The sequence below is a fragment of the Scatophagus argus genome, chromosome 5, assembly GCF_020382885.2.
Source record: "Scatophagus argus isolate fScaArg1 chromosome 5, fScaArg1.pri, whole genome shotgun sequence".
Taxonomy (NCBI): Eukaryota; Metazoa; Chordata; class Actinopteri; family Scatophagidae; genus Scatophagus; species Scatophagus argus.
The window spans coordinates 6586393-6604238 of NC_058497.1; the positions used below are offsets into that span (position 1 = coordinate 6586393).

Genomic DNA, 17846 nt, shown 5'->3' on the forward strand with positions numbered 1-17846 from the left:
TGTAAAAAAGCAGCAGCACTCCAATCTGATGAGCTGTAGAGAGAAATATAGAGGCCCCCTGGGGGCTGGACATCCCAAATGATGTTGCACTGTTGCCCTCTGCCCGGAAATCCAGAAATTGATCTGTTTTTCCTCAGTTTTCTTTCTTCCACTTGGAATACAGCCAGAACTGTATTGCCCACAGTGTCATATTACGATAGCTCTGTATTGTCTGTGAAAATGAATATCTGCACTCTGACTTAATGTGACAGCAAGAAATGTTGATTACAAGTCAGTTCCATGGAACGGTATTAAACAGTACACACACATATGTGGGCATGGACTTCACAGTACTTTTGAGTTTATCAGCACAGGGTCCAATGTGTCACTGTGGCATCAGCTGCCACTTGCTTGTTCAGCTCCTAGCAGTCATCAAACAGTCCATGTTTTCATCTTATTTTTAAGCTTTGATTCTCACTTTACTGCAGCTACCTTCTTAAATCTGGGAAGGATCTGAGAAGGACCACCGCTGTGTGGAAACATACGAACTTGTTGTGACAAACACAAAGTAAATAAATAAATAAAAGCAATTTCCTACAGAGTCTAAGCCTTTTTGACTTTAGCAGCCACATTTATCTGACTGATACTGGGAAAAGACAAAGTTGATCTCAACGTTGCTATCAGGTACGGCAGATAATTTATTCTTCCGAGATGTTATAATATTATATTCTGGTAGTTGAATGTCTGTGTGGGGACAGACGGGGTTCAGGTCTCAGCTTAAGGCCTGCATAGCACTCTATTCTGAATAGGGCACACTGGCTAATCATAATAACAACACTGCATTTATGAAGTCTGTGCTGTGATTGTTTTGGAATAAACAAAAAAACAATACATTTGGGTTTCACATATATCCTGCCATGATCACTGAAACTATAACTGCAAAATATAATTTTAAATTTTAGAAAAGAAACAGCATGACTCTGTTTGGTTTACTCTCTGTCCAATGATTGTGATTAAAGTGAAAATATAACCTGTTCTCATTTTAGACATTCTTATTACATTACTGCAATCTCAAGAAATAACATTTAGATTTGTTGTAGGATTGGTACCATATGTCCTGCAAAAATAAACCGGCAGCTTTTCCTGCAGTGGGATATGCTGAAAATGCTGAGAATTTCCAACATCGAGAAAGTCTTGCAAGTGCAGTTGGCTAGAGTGCAGATGATATATTCCAAGATGCATCAGCCATCAGAGGTCAACAGCTGAGGTTTTAATAATGCAAACAACTGTAGTCACTATTCTCAGGCATTGTGAGTTGCATTGGAACATTTTGTTTTTTGTATTGTCTTAGCCTCTAGCACATTTCACATACATTATATCTAAATGACTCTGACTCATATCAAAGGCTGAGTTCTGGGGTAAGTTTTGACAAAGATCCAGTGAGGCAGAGCACAAGTGCAGAATCATCTTCCCTTAAAGTAACAAGTCAGACACAGTGTATTGTCAAAGCACAGATAATTGACTCAGAGGAGAGCAATCTCAAAGACTGTGTCATTAATGCTTTAATAAGCAAGTGTCAATTATCAGGGCTTCGTCTGACATTGCAACCTTCCCCTTAAGGCCACGACATAGTGAGGGACTCCAAAAAAGCAATTAAAAAGTAAACTACTGTGAAACAGAAACTGCTTGAAGAAACATCGAGAAACTTTTCTTTTTCTTCTCCTCACATTCATATTGTGACTCACTGAGAATGAGAAGAGTTGGATTTTACTTGTTAGCATCATCCCAGTTAAAAAAAAAACAAGCAGCCCAAAAAAAAAAAAAAAAAAAAAAAAAAAAAAACAGACCCTGCCCTGAAATATGAGGCATTTTTCAGTGACCTAAATCTTATAGGTCTGAAACACGACTGCTGGGACAGAGGCCTGGATTTAATATTCTGGAACTTGTGTTCATGCTTTCCAGTGGCAAATGTCACATCAAGCAGATACACATTTTCAAAAAAAAAAAAAAAGTCCCCCTTTAGAGCAAGAGGACAGCTTTGGGACAAATGTAAGACCCAGAGAGTCAGTAATCTTTGAACTCAACACGGAGCTCAGATCATTAAAATAGTAGAAAACCTAGCACGGAGCATGCTTACATAGATACTTCAGAGTAAATCATCTTACACAAGTCCAAGTAGAGATTCAAAGAAACTATGTTATAAAACCTTACCACTATGGTTGTGGTTACTTAAGTTTAATCCCACAGCACATCAGATGAGCTCTAATTCCCTTCATATTACAAACGCTGGTGTCAAAATGTTTATATAAACCAGTCCAACACAGTGACTGTCTTCAAAAGAATAATCTCTTTCAGATTAACCCCTTCACGGCCTGCTTAGTCAGAAGGGCTAAAAGGTTAAGAGCAGCTAAATCTTTACATCGGATGCTGACTTAAAGGAGAACAGGCTACATGGACTGCATTTCAGTCTTGTAAGACAGAAGAGAAGCTAGTGGAAATCAATTTAGCTTCACTGCTGTTCCCTGTGGGCATCAACAGCTGGCGGAGATACCTGTCGATATTTGGTCTATGTTCACTTTTGATGAAGTCGCAAAGAAAATGAGATTCTGCGAACAAAGCATCGTGTCACAACATACTGGAAAGAAAATCGACCACAGTATGTGTGTCTGTCACAGAAAAGTACTGGTTTATATTTGACTCTTAAAATTCAAATGCTTTAATATTAATTCAGTTTAATATAAGTATTAGTATCTTGCAGTTTTTAAAATGTACCACGCAACCATGCAAGAGCCAAAGTAATTCATCACACATTCTCATGACATAACTAAATACATGGCTGTTATAAAGCTTATACCTCTGACACAGGCTTTCACACTGAGTCACAATAGTCCTGCAAGTCTGAAAGTTTTAGATTTAGCTGACTTATTTATTCAGCATTAAACAGTTCTGGGCCTGTGGTAAAAAATAAATTTCCTTTCTCATTCCAGTAGTGTGGCTCACTGCTGTGTTTTATGTCACAGCGGTAGTCTGGCCACATACTGTTTCTCCACTCCAGCATCTCTCCCCCAGTGCCATGAATGTCACGACTGCAGCCACAGGCCCCACTAAAGGAGCACAGGCCTTATTACGCCCCCAGGTCACCAATATCCCCACAGCCCTCACACAACCCAGTTTATGGAATCAGATACACTGTGTAGCGCGACAGATTACTAGCCGATGGCCTCCCACCCCTGTTCAAAGTTCTTGCGTTTTAACCCTCATGCACCCCCTCCCAGCCCCCATATCTAATTTGTCAGGTGGAAACTGGGTGTGAAAAATGGTTGTGTTTTTAAATAGAGCCACAGGGGTTTGAGCTGCAATTTATCAGTTTATTTACTGACAATAAATAAGACTGATCACTAACGCCAACAAGATGCACCATAAACCTCAAATTAATTATGACATTCACTGAGCGATTGTCACAGATAACTATTCAAGATCATTCGTCTAAGGTAATGGTAAAGCAGTGGACTTGGGAAGCAAGTGTTTTCTTGGGAAAAGGATCTAATTTAGCTTTGGTTGTGTGCAAAGCCTGGCATGACCTGCAAAGGAAATAGACTGACTGGTTGACTAAACGGCTGAATATAGCACAGACACATTCAATTGGATTTGGAAAGTGAAACAAATAGCTGTGACCCCTCGCGAGTTCAACAGTAACTGACTCAGTTGACTAATTTGATCAACAGATACCTGAATGGATGGCACCTGGTTCCAAGAATCCATTAAAGGGATTTATTCATTTTGTGCATATGTGTATGTATGTGTGTATCTAAGCTATCTCAGAGCATATGAGAGGAAATGTGGCTACGTTTCTCTTTGAGTGTCAAGCAAGCTTTTTGACAGGTTGTGTGTTAAAGGTCTGTCCCACAATTGTATTTTTTTATCCTGACACTCATTAGGCTGGGTGGCAGTGGTACTGTAAATACAGCATGAACTGGGGAGAGTATGGAAAAAAAAAAAATCAATGTGATTGAGTGTTCTGTGTGCAGCCTATTCACTACAGCGCATCCCCTTCTGAAGGGGGCGTGGCAAATGGGGCTGGATGAGGTGAAGCGCCTTGTTTACCAAAACCAACCAAATCTAATCCCCTTTGCATTTATAGCCCGCCGCTAACGCATGGCTCGGATCACGTGATCACTGACATCTGGACCAGCAGTACCACAACAGCTGACAGATTGCATCGTCTAGGAAGTGATTAAGTGGGATGTGGGGCTGTTGTGGACAAAACAAATCCCTGTAACAGACTGCATGTGGATACTGGAGACTTCATAGCAATGGGGTTGCAAACAGGAGTGCAGAGTTTGAATTGAACTAATGTCCTTTTGACACTTTTGACGCCATTTGGGTCCTGCAGGCTGTAATTAGTCTTTTCTCAACGCTATACAGTAAAATATAAACAAGACTGCACAGTTCGCTGTTTCCTCCTTTTATATGCGCCACGTACTCCCGTCTTTGCCATCAATCCACACTCAAACGGTATCTCCGGACACCATGACGCACATGGCCGGATCGGGAGGTTTTTGAATCAAGTAAAACAGCCTCGCTGAGCTGTGAGTCACGTCACCGAAGGCGTTTAAGATTTTTGTCCCGGTCATATAAATTCCTTCAACCACTGCAAAACTATACGTAATTCCATAGAGACAGGGACTAGAGGATGAAATTAGAGAGCATTATGAAGTCACTGCTACTAGACCCAACAATTATATATAATATAGAAATATTGAGATTTTTGTCAGGACTGATTGGTGAGATAAAAGTTAGGAACCTAAGCAAATCAACTCTCATCCAAACACTTCGTTTACTTCTGTGTAATCTCGAGGTCCTGTGTAGTTTACAGCAGGGTAAATGGAGACAAAATCGTCAGGCTTGAACAAAAATGATCTTCCTCACCAAATTAAGCGAGTCCATAAAATGATCACTTTTGGCACGGGGGCATGCAGCTGCCTGCCCGCAGAGAGGAAGCTGCTGTGCAGCCGGAGGGAGAAGCGAGAGGAAAGTTGGAAGACCGCTCTCTTACCTTATAATCGCCGTGTCGCCCTGGCGGATGGTGATGTTGTCGGTGGACCGCTGCATATCCACACTCCGGACTGGGAATCCTGTGGGGATAAGACACAGCAGTCTGAAAAAAGACGCCTGCAATTGCCTCCAACACGATTTGCGTCCGACTTGCATTTTAAAGCACACGAGCGCGCTTTTCGGCAGCTATAAATCCAGGGGTAAAAAAGGGGGGAGGGGTGACGAAGAGTAGTTGTCCAGACTTCTCGGAAAACAGGGGACGTCTTTAAGTCCAAAGCAGTACAGAAGGTGCGAGTGATACGGGTTTCCTTAGAGACTTTTAGGTGCGGTGTTATGCGGAGTCCTCGCTCTGTAGTCCAATAATGCGTAATGCTCTACGCGTAAAGGGACGCCACAGCCAGCAAAGGCAATGGAGAGAGGCAGATTTGTGTTCAGTCTGGGAAAAATCACCCCCACCACCACCACCACTCTCTCTCTCTCTCTCTCTCTCTCAGATTATCCAGCCGTCTAGCTGTGATGCTCCCCTTATTGGTTGTCAGGACAACAGCACCACCTGAGGTCCCTTTCAGTGAGACACAACTGAGTGAGGACCAAGGAATTGGGATGAATGAATAAAAAAAGTGCGGATGCTGAGACAACAAACTGGCCCAGGGGAATAATAATGTTGAAACCTACTCATTCTGACCAGAGATCAGCAGGGATCACGACAGAACACGTTATCATTTGTCTTCAAACAAACTGAGGAATCCAGTTAATAAAACTCTGTGTAGTTAATTGTGATTGAGTGTGTGACATTACCTAAGTTTTACTGGGGTAGAAATTTTCTGTAACCACAACCAAAGAATTTGAACTATACCTTTTGGGAAACATTATCTAAATGAAATCATATTCTTCTGACCATGCTACATTCCTTTCCTGCCTTTTACAGCAGAACCAACTAAGTGTAAAAAGACAGAAAACAGCTCTAAGAACGCAGATACGCTGTTGACTGTGAACAGGGCAAAGCCCAGCAGTGAATAGCATCCCCAGACATAATCACCTCTGCCACAACTGCTATGAGTCTGCAGCTCAGTAGGTAATTACATCCGCTTTCAGCCAAAGCAAGGACACAAGCTTGAAGGTGTGCGCCTTACCATTCAACAGAAATGTGAATGCTGAATGAGCTTCTAATTTCACCACTTGCCAATCAAGCTCCGGCTTAATAGGCCATGATCTAACGTTCACTCGACTATGTGCTTAATGAACTGCAGAGTAACAATTTAAGCAGTGTATTTCCCATTTTATTTGATTCAGAAAATACATTAATACTAATGCAGATCATTGTCATTCATTGCACAGTCCATTTTTGTTTTGTCTCTGAGGGGTATTTGGTTAATAATTTCGAATAAGACACTTAAAGTGTCTCAACTCAAGTACTCAAACTCTGTATATGGATACAATACAGGATTTGGCAGGGAATCCATGTATTAGTTGAATGTAGAATGATTATTTATGATGTTAAAAAAAACATGCACACTTGCATAATCAGACACAAACCACAGTTTTACAACCACCCCTCCACCAGCCTTTGCCGACAGTGACATGTAGGTTTTCCAGTTTGATGGAAGAAAACGGAAGTGCAAATGTAGCTTATGTACTAGGTAACTGCTATTGAGAAGTATATGGATGTGCTAATGTTAATGCATTAGTTAAGGAGCACTAAAATGTTTTCAGCAAGGGGTGTGTGCTGAAATGCTTCCTGCTTAATGATCAGGGCCTGTTATCATTTCCCCAAGCTTCTGGAGATTTTAGCTATCTTGGAGATTGTTCCGTTTATGAAAAAGCATTAAGACCACTTAAAATAGGTCTACTGGGCTCTGTAGAGGAGAGAAGAGGCACTGCTTCGCATACAGATATACAAAATGACTCTCATGTGGCTTTTAGCTTTATTTTTTGATAGAAATTCCCCAAAGTCTGTCTAATAAGTAGAAATCTTTATCATATGGCAGAAAAATGGAAGAGTGGAGGCCAGGGAGAGAGCAGCTTTAAACAATTTCTAACAAAAGGCCAGTGATCCCTTGCTCTACCACACATTGGGGCACATACACACATCCTCTCTCTTTCCCTCTCTCACACTCACACACACACACACACACACAAACCAAGTGCTAAAAGACAGAGAGGTTATTATCATGCTAGTGGGATGCTCTTGGTTGGGTGGTGCTGTGATGGTGCTGTCTATGCATTCTTCTATGGCGTACACAATAGGAACTGTAGATAGTGCTGTAAATGCACCAATATGTGTATAGGAACTGTGTCCCGTTCAAGTAACAGTTACAGGTTAGCTGTTAGCTTTAAACACTTCTCAATATCTTCCATGTGTAGACAGCTGACAGCCAAGTAAACAGAGAATGACACAAATTAAGCACCGTTATAAAATTCCTTTATCGAATTTGGTTAATTAGTAATATATAGCACATCTCTTTCTTTAAACCACATATTTGCATCTCTGTCATTTAGGAATGATGGTGAATTATGAATATGTGTTGTGCTTATGCTACAATACATGTCATCTTCTGCATCTGCTGTAAACGTGCAAAAATGCATTAATGCATATTACAGCAAGGAGAAATACACCATGATTGCTATCATCTGTGACAAGTACTGCATGCTGCAGCAGATAAATGATGAAATGACAACGGTATAAAGAGAATACATTTCTTTGAGGGGAAAGGAGAACATGGTCTGTTACTCAACTCTGTGTAGTTCAACTTAAAAAGGTTATAGTAAAGAATGCCCCAGGAAGTGACTTTATTAAAACTCTCCAGAGACTAATGTAATGTAACCAGTGTGTGCTTCTTCACACTTGTTAACAGGGGAGTTACACTGCAGCAAAGTTAACATGTTGATTGCTCAGAGGCAGGATTCAGATCGGCAAATATTTCCAATGTTTGTTAGCAAAATTAGTTTAGGCCTTTGTAATTTTTTTTGACACAAGGTCTGCATCAAAGGGTAGTCCCTAAAGAGTGATTTTATTAATACACATTATGAGGTGCCCTGACTTTCTCCCCTTCTCATTAGTCATAATGACTCTGGCAGAGGGACTCTGCTCAGCTCCGCTGATCAAAGAGGAAGCTCTCAGAATAGGGGAAAGAATAAAACTCTGATGTAAAGACAGAAAATCCGCTCTTGAAACTGATTTGACCTGTGCTATTTCTATGATGTTAGTTAAGTCAGCATTGGCAAATGTAAAAATAAAGATACCCATGAATCAATCTTCAGTCTGTGGCATGACTCATCAAATGGTATATGCTCTGTTGAAGAGGCTGAATGCCTTATAGTGCACTTTAATAACCCTTTATTTGAAATGAAAAAAGTAACATAACATTGCATGTTTTGGTTCCTCTAGCCCAGATTATGAAAGAAGAGCTGGTCCAAAATACTTTCTTTGTGGGACATTTGTATAGCAAGTAAACATAACTAATGATACAGTTTCATGCATTGCCAAAATGCGTGCTTTTCCATTGTGATAGCAGAACGACAATAGAAGAACAATAAAGCATAATAACTGGTTAACTTTAAAGCCCAATTCAAATTAGCTACAACTAACATGCGATGCAGGTTTTATATCCATTGTTCTGTGTACTTATGAAATAGACTACATAATTTGCTATTGTGTGTTTCATGTCATGCTGGTTCTTGCCAGTCCTCTACAATCAAGAAACAATAATGTGATGCAGTGAAATGGTATCAGTAGAGCTGACTGCAGTCTTGCTTCTGCTTTTGGGAGTTCAAAATAGCAGACATATCCATGCATTGCCAGAGTAGCATTGGCTGCACATTATTTTATAACACCATACCATGACCTGGATTTCATCAGTATTGCATGAATTCATCACCACTGCCTAGATGTCATCATTTGCTGTTTCTCTCTGTTTGTCACCCAGACACTTACTGTCGGTTATGTATTCTGACTTAAAGATTTTCCTCACAGAAAAATCTAAAGTGTGCCCATGTCAAGGCTTTCTTGGTGGCCTGTGTAGTTCATTTAAAGGGACCCTCCACTGACACTGCAAGTTTACTTTACTTATCATGATTTGTATTACTCAGCCTGAGGAGGAGCTCTGTTAAGTTTATGTAAATAATTCTTATGATTCCATAGTGATATCATCTGGGTTATATCTGTTTAAGCTTAGAGAATACCAATTTATAACAAACAGTGTACTACACACTGGAGGATTGAAATGATAAACTTATAAACTCTCATGTGTGTGAGTTTGAATCCCATGTGAAACGAAACATGCATCACAAAACCCAGAAGTGGCTTTTCAAGTTAAGCATAAGGTAGAAAAACATTGTGGCAGGAAGGCTTTACTTGTCTGCCACAGACATGAAAGGGAGTGTCTGGGTGAGATGCACAACGGTGTGACAAAGCATCAGTATGTGGCGTTTTGTTGTCATGTTGCCATTTCACACATGCCTACTTAATGTAAGCATCTTCTCTTGTTATTTGACAAGTGTGAAAAAAAAAACATAGATAAAGACCAATCAGCCATAACCTTATGAAGACATACCTAATATTTAGTAGGTCCCCCTTTTCTGTGAAAACAGAAAAGTCAAGGCATGGACTCCACTAGACCTCTAAAGGTATGACGTGGCATCTTGCACCAAGCTGTCAGTAGCAGATCCTTTAAGTCCTGTAAGTTGCGATTTGGGCCTTTATGGTTCGGACATGTTTTTCCAGTGCATCCCAGAGATGCTTGATCAGAATGACATCTGGAGAATTTGGAGGCCAGGTCTCAAACACCTCATACTCATTGCTCTGTTCCTCAATCCATTTATAAAGGACACAGGGTTTCCCAGCAGAACACTGCCCAAAGCATCACATTGCCTCCATTGGCTTGCTTTCTTCTCATAGTGCATCTTGGTGCCATGTCTTCCCCAGGTAAGTAACACACACACACACACTCAGTCATCCACACGACGGAAAAGAAAACATGATTCATCGAACCAGACCACCCTCTTCCATTGCTCCATGGTCCAGTTCTGATGCTCACATGCCCATTGTACTCACTTTTGGTGATGGACACGGATCAGCATGGGCACCATGACCAGCTTGCAGCTATCCAGTGCCACACACAACAAAATGTAATGCCCTGTGTGTTCTGACATCTTTCTGTCAGAAACAGCATTCATTTTTCAGTAATTTGAGCTACAGTAGCTCTTCTATTGGATCGTACAACACTGGCCAGCCTTCGTTCTCCACATGCATTAGTAACCTTAGCCGCCCATGACCCATGTTGCCAGTTCAGCTTTGTCATTCCTTGGCCCACTTTTGGTAGGTCCTGACCAATGCAGACCATGAAAGTCCCTCAAGTGCTGCAGTTCTGGAGATGCTCTGACCCTGTCGGTTAGCTATCACAATTTGGTCCTTGTCAGAGTTGCTCAAATCCTTATGCTTGCCCATTCTTTCATCAACATCAACAAATTCAAAGACAAGATGTTCCTTCACTGCCTAATATATCCCACCCACTGACAGGTGCCATTTTGATAAGATAATCAATGTTATTCACTTCACCTGTCAGTTTTCATAATGTTATGGCTGATTGGTGTATATTTACAATTACAGATATACAGCAAACAGTGACAACTTCTGTGCAGTTTGGAAGAAGCAGGATCTTCCTTCCTCCAAGCAGCAACTGTTGTTGCTTTATCAACTAGTGACACAAAATAATATATTGCGATACACTGGTATTGCAGGCCCAGTAAAACCAAAATGTCTGTAAGTGTCAGTGGTTTCAGTAAAAGTAGGTATCAGAATTCATCAAAAAAAATTAGGCTTACAGTAAATGTATCAAATATGCTTTTGCACATGTGCTGTTGAACTGCTGTCAAATATCATGCTGAGTGCAAATTGCAGTGAACTCAGTCTGTTCACTTAATAATGTCTCCAGATGGATGTCACAGTCGGAGGAGACAAAGTGGATGAGAAGAAAGAGCTTATTTTAATAAACAATCTAATCATGAATGCACATACAAAAAACCACAGTAACACAATGCTATTGACCTATTGCAGGCATTGCTGTTGTATTTCGAAATAGGCCAATGCAAAATAACTTCAGCAACTTTGGCTGGTCAACATAAGCATACTGCTGCATCAAAGGCAAATGTTTCACTTCATTTTGGCAGCAAACCCAGAATTTTGCCGGTGAGAACATGTAAGCTTTGATTCCAAGTATTGTGTCAGTATAAAGGTCAACAGCAAACCTCACAGCAGCAGAAGTAAAGTGGAGAACAAACTTCCCTGCTGTCCAACCACAGGAACAGCAACATCTCTGCCTCACTTTGGTGAGCTGATGCCACTGGTTTATACAGTATGCTTCCTCTCTGACAACATGTAATAAAATGTGAAGTAATCAATAAAGTCCTCTGTGGGTATATACTGAGAAGTCATTTTGGCTGGCTGAAATAAAGTTTTCAGCTCCATTAGCTGATGGAGCTGCATTCCCTGGAGGCTCTCCATAATTTTGGAGAGTGAAATTCATAGTTTTTCCACCTTTCAATGATGTCAGTATATGTCAGAAGATGATGAAACTAACAAAATGAAAAGCTTACAAGTAAGACATTAATTAAAAAATGTGGCAGAATATTTTTGTTCAATTCATTTTATTCTGTCAATCATTTTGATTCAATAAATGTTGAGTATTTCATGTTCCTACATGTAATTGTTGAATAAACCTACTTATAGGTCAGTTTAATTTAATTTATTTCAGTTCAATATTTCAATTTATTCTCTGTCACTGGGTCACAGATCAGTTCTAAGATGAAATATGCAAACATCCAAAAGGCTTCAGCAAGAGGCTCTAGAATGGCATTGTGATTCTTCATTCACGTCCACTGTGCACTATGTGATCCCTCCATGAAAACAAATGGTGCTCAGCTATGCTATGGAAGATCAATGAGCCAGGCTTGCCACTTGGATCCCTCTTTTGTGTGTGGGTGTGTGTCTCTGTGTCAAACTATACTACAGTGCATTAGCAAAACATGCGCACACACAGTTACAGTAGGTGTGTGTGTGTGTATGGGACAAAAACACTGACACAAGAGATAAAAAGAGAATGAGTTTTCTTCTTTTTATAAAAAAAAGGAGTGCATGATTTGCCCTGGCATTCCTATCAAAACCTGAGTCTTGGCAGCAAAATGCTTGACACACAGGAAAAAGGATACCCAGCACCATACTCAGCAGTACAGTGCATCACCACCAACACACACACGCAACATAACGCACCTTGGCCTGAAGCCTTGCTCTCATCCATCTTTCTCTCCGTCAGCAGAAACATAAAATAAAGAAAAACGTTGGCACAATACTTGATACATTGTAGGTAACATGATAAAGTGATAGCCTTGTGTTTAGAGAGTTTGTTTCAATGCATTCTATTCATAATAAATACTTGTATTGATAAAAGCACCAACTTTCCAGGATCCTGCATCTATAATAACTGTGGCCATGTTTTGGTTAGATTAACACGAGTAATTCATTTTGCATTTCCAAAGAAGCCTGTTTATACTGCTACAACGCCTACCTGCAGAGGCTGCCAACACGTACTTGTTTAAGACAACACACGCACACACAGCCGCACACACACGCACACAGACAAAAAAAACTTGAAGAGACACACTAGTTATAAAAAAGGCACTCCAAAGCCACCTTTCAGGGTTCCTTTGCAGTGAACGGTTTTGTGTGTGAGCAGATTGAACTGCATTTCTGTTGTTGCTTTCATTGTGCAAACCTGCTGCTTTATATGAAAACTGAACACGGATAGCAGGGGGCTGGAGCCTATCCCAGCTTACTGTGGGCAAGAGGCAGGGTGCACCCTGGACACCACACAAAAACAGACAACCACACACACGCACACACTCACACCTGGGGGCAATGTGGAGTAGCCAATTAACTTAATGTTTTTGGGATTGTGGGAGGAAGCCAGAGTACCTGGAGAAAACCCACACAGGCACAGGGAGAACAGGGACCTGAAACCCAAAATTCAATCATCATAATGATATATTCTAATAATATTATTCAAACAATAATGCCTGTTTTACACAAATTGCATTGTACTACATTATTTCACATTACTAAAAGGTGTACTAATATACTGTGGATCCCAACCTTCTCTGACATTTATTTACATCATAAAAAGCCTGTTTACTTTATTTATTATCAGATGTAGTTTTTTAACTGCATAAAATTTCGCTGTTTTCAGTGCATAGAGGAAATGAGGAGGAAAGATGACAGAGGCAGGCAGGGAGAGAGAGAGAGAGAGAGAGAGAGAGAGAGAGAGAGAGAGAGAGAGAGAGAGAGAGAGAGAGAGGGGCAGAACATGGACAGAAAGTGAAAACAGGAAATGTGTAACCTTATGTGTGAGTGGATGTTTAGATTATCTCACAAATAGGCCTTTTCTGTTTTCTCTTTGGTTTTCCTCTTTACCTCAAGCCTTCCATCATTATGTATTTTTGCCAAAAGCTTTTATGGTCCCAAGCCACATTTCAAATAACAACCCAGACTTAGATCTACAGACGTAAAACCTTTTGTAAAAATGCAAAATATTTCCTTAATGACCATGGGATTATTTATGAGAACAGATTTTTCTTGTCAAGTGGTTTCATGGGCAACTTAATAATACTGATGTGGCCAAGCTGTAACTGTGGACACCTTCCCAGATACAGTATCTTGAGGTATATCAACTTTATGGCTCTTCATCTCATTCACACCAAGCAGTAGCTTCTGTCTGGCTTCATGTCAGACTTGAAATATAAAAGCAATGGTTAACAAAAATTCCTGAATAACATTCCTACTGGAGATGAGGTCACATGCCACATAGACGTGTGTTACAGATTTACATTGCATAGAAATAGTATGGATAATAAGCACATTGAAGCATTTTTATACTATCTCAGCCTCTGATTGTTTCATCATCACTAAACTCTCACAATATATTCAGTGATAAAAGGCAGAGAAATTGCATCTATGGGTCAACTGTCAATGCAAATGCCCCAGCACCCCATGGTTAGGAAAGCCAATCATACTGTGAGTCACTCCACATCTGTAAATTGCCAAAATTTGACCTCAGCTTTCAGTCTGTGTAGATGATCCATCTCCTCTTCTGGAGATGATAAGACATGGGCCACCCCCACCCCCCACCCACGCAACATCTCCTCAATCTTGTTGCAAAAAATTGCTTTGAGTTTGCCCCTGAGGGTCAGCCCTCCTCTTGCTATGCAGTTCTATTAGAGAGTTCAGGCCCAAAGAGGCTGTGCTAAGGAGGATTGGTTTGCTGCAGCTGTAATGTTCAAGGTAAAAACCTACTGGTTAACAAGACGAATTCCTTGCACAAGTACAAGAATGTACAGTCTGAGAAATTGAAGCAGCTCGTGTTTGTGAACAAAGAGTAACTGTATGAATCGATGGAAGACTAAGTCCATGTAAAAAAATCACATACCCACTCTTCATTTAAGGTGTTTCTCTCGTCTGCTAAATTATGGGATGCATTTCAAGAAGTGATGGATGACTAATTAAGACTTCCAGAGTATGCGCAGATATCAAATTACTCTGAAGAGTGTCTACTCAAATTAAAAGCAAAGGTGTGAAATTGACTCATTCATGCACAGATTTATTAATTTTAATTAAACTCTGTAAACTTAAAGGACTATTTGGACAGAATTATCCGACTAAGAAGACTGCTTATTGAACAAAACTGAACAGATGTCACCCATTAACAAAAACATTTCAGTTAAAACACAGCAAAAACATACTCAACCTAGAACTCACTCAGCAAGCAGAACTCCACCAGAGCTGTGCAAACCTTCAAATGTATTTTTGTGGTGAAAGAAAATTATTCAATTATTTAACTTTAAAACCTTCATGCCAACCGACACAATGATTTTTGGGTGAGGACACTATACGTCCTTGAAATATTTCTTCTTATAAAGAAATGTGAAATTTACAAATCATTTTTCAGGATCATCCACAGTGAAGATTGGTGTATGGGAAGAACTCCTGAAGAAAGAAAGAAAGAAAGAAAGAAAGAAAGAAAGAAAGAAAGAAAGAAAGAAAGAAAAATTAAAAATAGCAGAAAATCTTCCAGGTTTACTTATACCTCTTGATGTTGGGCAAAAAGTCTAAGTGTTTTATATATGACCACATGGTGCTGCTATGCACACCAAAAAGTATCTAGTTCTTCTTTGGCCTAACTCTCCGTTATTATCTCTTAGCATACAGCAAGTGTTGTATGTTATTCTTTTTTTTTATTTTCTCTCTGTCTTGTCTCTGAACAAAATAAATGCCATACACACCATGATAAAAATAATAGGGGATCGGAAACCAATCACCACTCATCCTTCATCATGGCACCCCTTAAAAGCTTCCCTGTTCTTGATTTAAAGAAGATATTGATAACGAGGTACCAGCTTTGTCAAATCATTTAATAGTGACAAATCAACTGAAAATTAAAATGAATTAAAAATTCCAAAAAAAATGGTTATAGTGTATGGACAAAAGTTAGACACATAACAAGTTAGCTGAGCATTTCCTAAATCTGTTTGTGCTGTTTTTGTGCTTAAACTTAACTAAAGTGCTGTTTCATGTTAAGCACATGTTAGAAAAACTTTGTAGGAGGAAGGCTTTGCGAGTCAGGAGACACTAAAGGTGTCTTGTATGTCTGGATGAGGTGCAAAAAGCATTGACAAATGTGTTGCATTGAAAATGTGCTGCAACACAGTCAGCCAAGGCCTAAGACAAAACTGTATGTAACAATGTAACAATCAGTTAATCTTTTGACCGCTGCAGTTTCAGATGGTGATGTTTATCAAACATGTTTATCTTGCTTGCTGTATTAAAGTATATTCTGCAACCCTTGCTGTCAAGTAAGCAGAGAAGCGTGCCCCCCTCAGATGTTCCCGGGCAGCACATAAAGCCTTGATATTTTCTGGGAAATCCATGTGAACTAATTCACAGTACAAATCTCCATACATTGTACTTCCCATTCACAGAACTGAATGTATAAATATCACAAAAGCCAGAGGTGCAGCCTTGAAAATGGAACTGATATGATTCTTATAGCTTACCAATCCCTTTTAAAGCAGGGGGTAAATCTAATATGTATATATAGATATTGTTTTTATTTAGCCTGTATGCTGCAGTTACTCATCCATAACGACGTCTTTAGTCAGATACAGGAAAAAAACAAGAAACATGTGGCCAAGATAAATGTCTGATATAAGAAAATATAAACACAGCCTTATTTTTAAAAACATCTAAAGATTTTAACCCCTAGTCGAAGAAAAAACAGCAAGCAATCCTGATATGTCTTGTCCAGAAGTTATAGCACAGCACCACCATTAGAGGCTAAGCAGCTACCAGTCATATTTTAGCAAATTGCATGGGACATGGCAGTAGGAAAGGCTAAGAATCGGTGCTGCGACGGATTTAACTCGTGAATGAGAGGGTAAAACTGCATGAAAGCCCACAAAAGAATTTCTCTATGAGCTTTACCAAAACCACAAGTGCAAAATGACCCTTAAGAAGGGAGTAAACACACACACACGTGCATACAAGCAGAAATCTAAATTGCTCTTCTCCCAGTAAGTCCGGTGCGCTTCCACATTTTATCTCTCCACTCCCACACAACTTTTACTTTATCCTTTTTCTCTTGCTGAACTCTGCGTGTCTCACTCCCACAGATGAATAATGTAGACCCTCTCATTGTTTTGTATGAACAGAGCAATTCCCTGGATGAGATTCTCTCTGAGGACTAGTGAGCCATGGGCCTATCTTCGGGCCCTCCACTCTAATCTGCATTCTCCCTCTGTTCTCCTAATAAGGAGGCCACGGACAAGAAGGCACAGTAATTGCAGTCAGTTGTTGCAGATTTCTCTCTTTTATCCCTCCCTTGTGACACATCCTTATCTTCTTATCCCTACATTTTTTTTCTCCCGAAATCATATTTCTTTTTATCTTTTCATCTTCGTCATTTTAGCTGATTTTCTTTTCGTGCACATCATGATCTTCATCATCCTAAACACGTTTTTACCCCCAGAGTCGGAAACAGAGGCAATGAAGGGAGGCTACAGGGCAGAGTAAATAATTAAGGAAGACAGAAAGGCCACAAGCCACAAAATTCACTAACAACCCAACATTAAACCTTGAATGACTCATTGCTTATTAGATGTTAAAGGGAAATTGCAGAAGCTTCATTTCTTGGGATAATAGCCTTTTTTCACAGACTAAACTACAATCTGCTTACTAAAGCTCCCAAGACAGAAATTAATATTTCTTTCTCTGTCTCTGGTGTATTACAGGGTAAGTGTGTTCAGCAAAGGAATGACAAGCCTGAGACCTTTGGGTACAGCAACATACAGCACCCAAGAGATCTTTCCCACCTCCGTACATCAGCTATAACATAGCCATATAATTCAAGAAAATACTCTGTTGTCCGTTTACATTTGGGCCTCAGGCTCAAGCTGTGCTGCAAAACAATGCAATGTCAACTAGCAATGAACTGAGCAAGCGTACGTTTCTGGTCAATTAATATGTTAAATTCTACAAACTTGGCAAAAGAAAATGAGAACAAGACGATGCTATTAAAAGAGTCCAGTAAATCCTCAGAATAATGAAAAGTGCAGAGAAACCTTCTAGAAATGTGGCATTTGGAAGTGTGGCTGTTTCATGTAGTATTTGAGGAACATTACAGGCTTTTTATCAGTCAACACCATGTTAGTGTTTTTGTCTCAACCATTTCACCATCACCATTATTGCCTCTCCACTGAAGTGTCAGTGC

At 39.9% G+C, this 17846-nt stretch overlaps 1 protein-coding gene across 2 annotated transcripts in view; it reads right to left on the reverse strand.

The window, feature by feature from the left end:
• The window catches only part of LOC124058930 (limbic system associated membrane protein), a 404356-nt gene that overhangs the window by 173631 nt on the left and 212879 nt on the right, over positions 1 to 17846 (reverse strand). Inside the window, exon 2 of one of the 2 annotated variants that reach the window (XM_046388569.1) lies at positions 5036 to 5114. In XM_046388569.1, the coding sequence (XP_046244525.1) occupies positions 5036 to 5114 (79 nt within the window). Of the gene's footprint in view, positions 1 to 5035; positions 5516 to 17846 lie in introns of those variants that run through there. The other variant, XM_046388567.1, reaches the window with a different exon arrangement.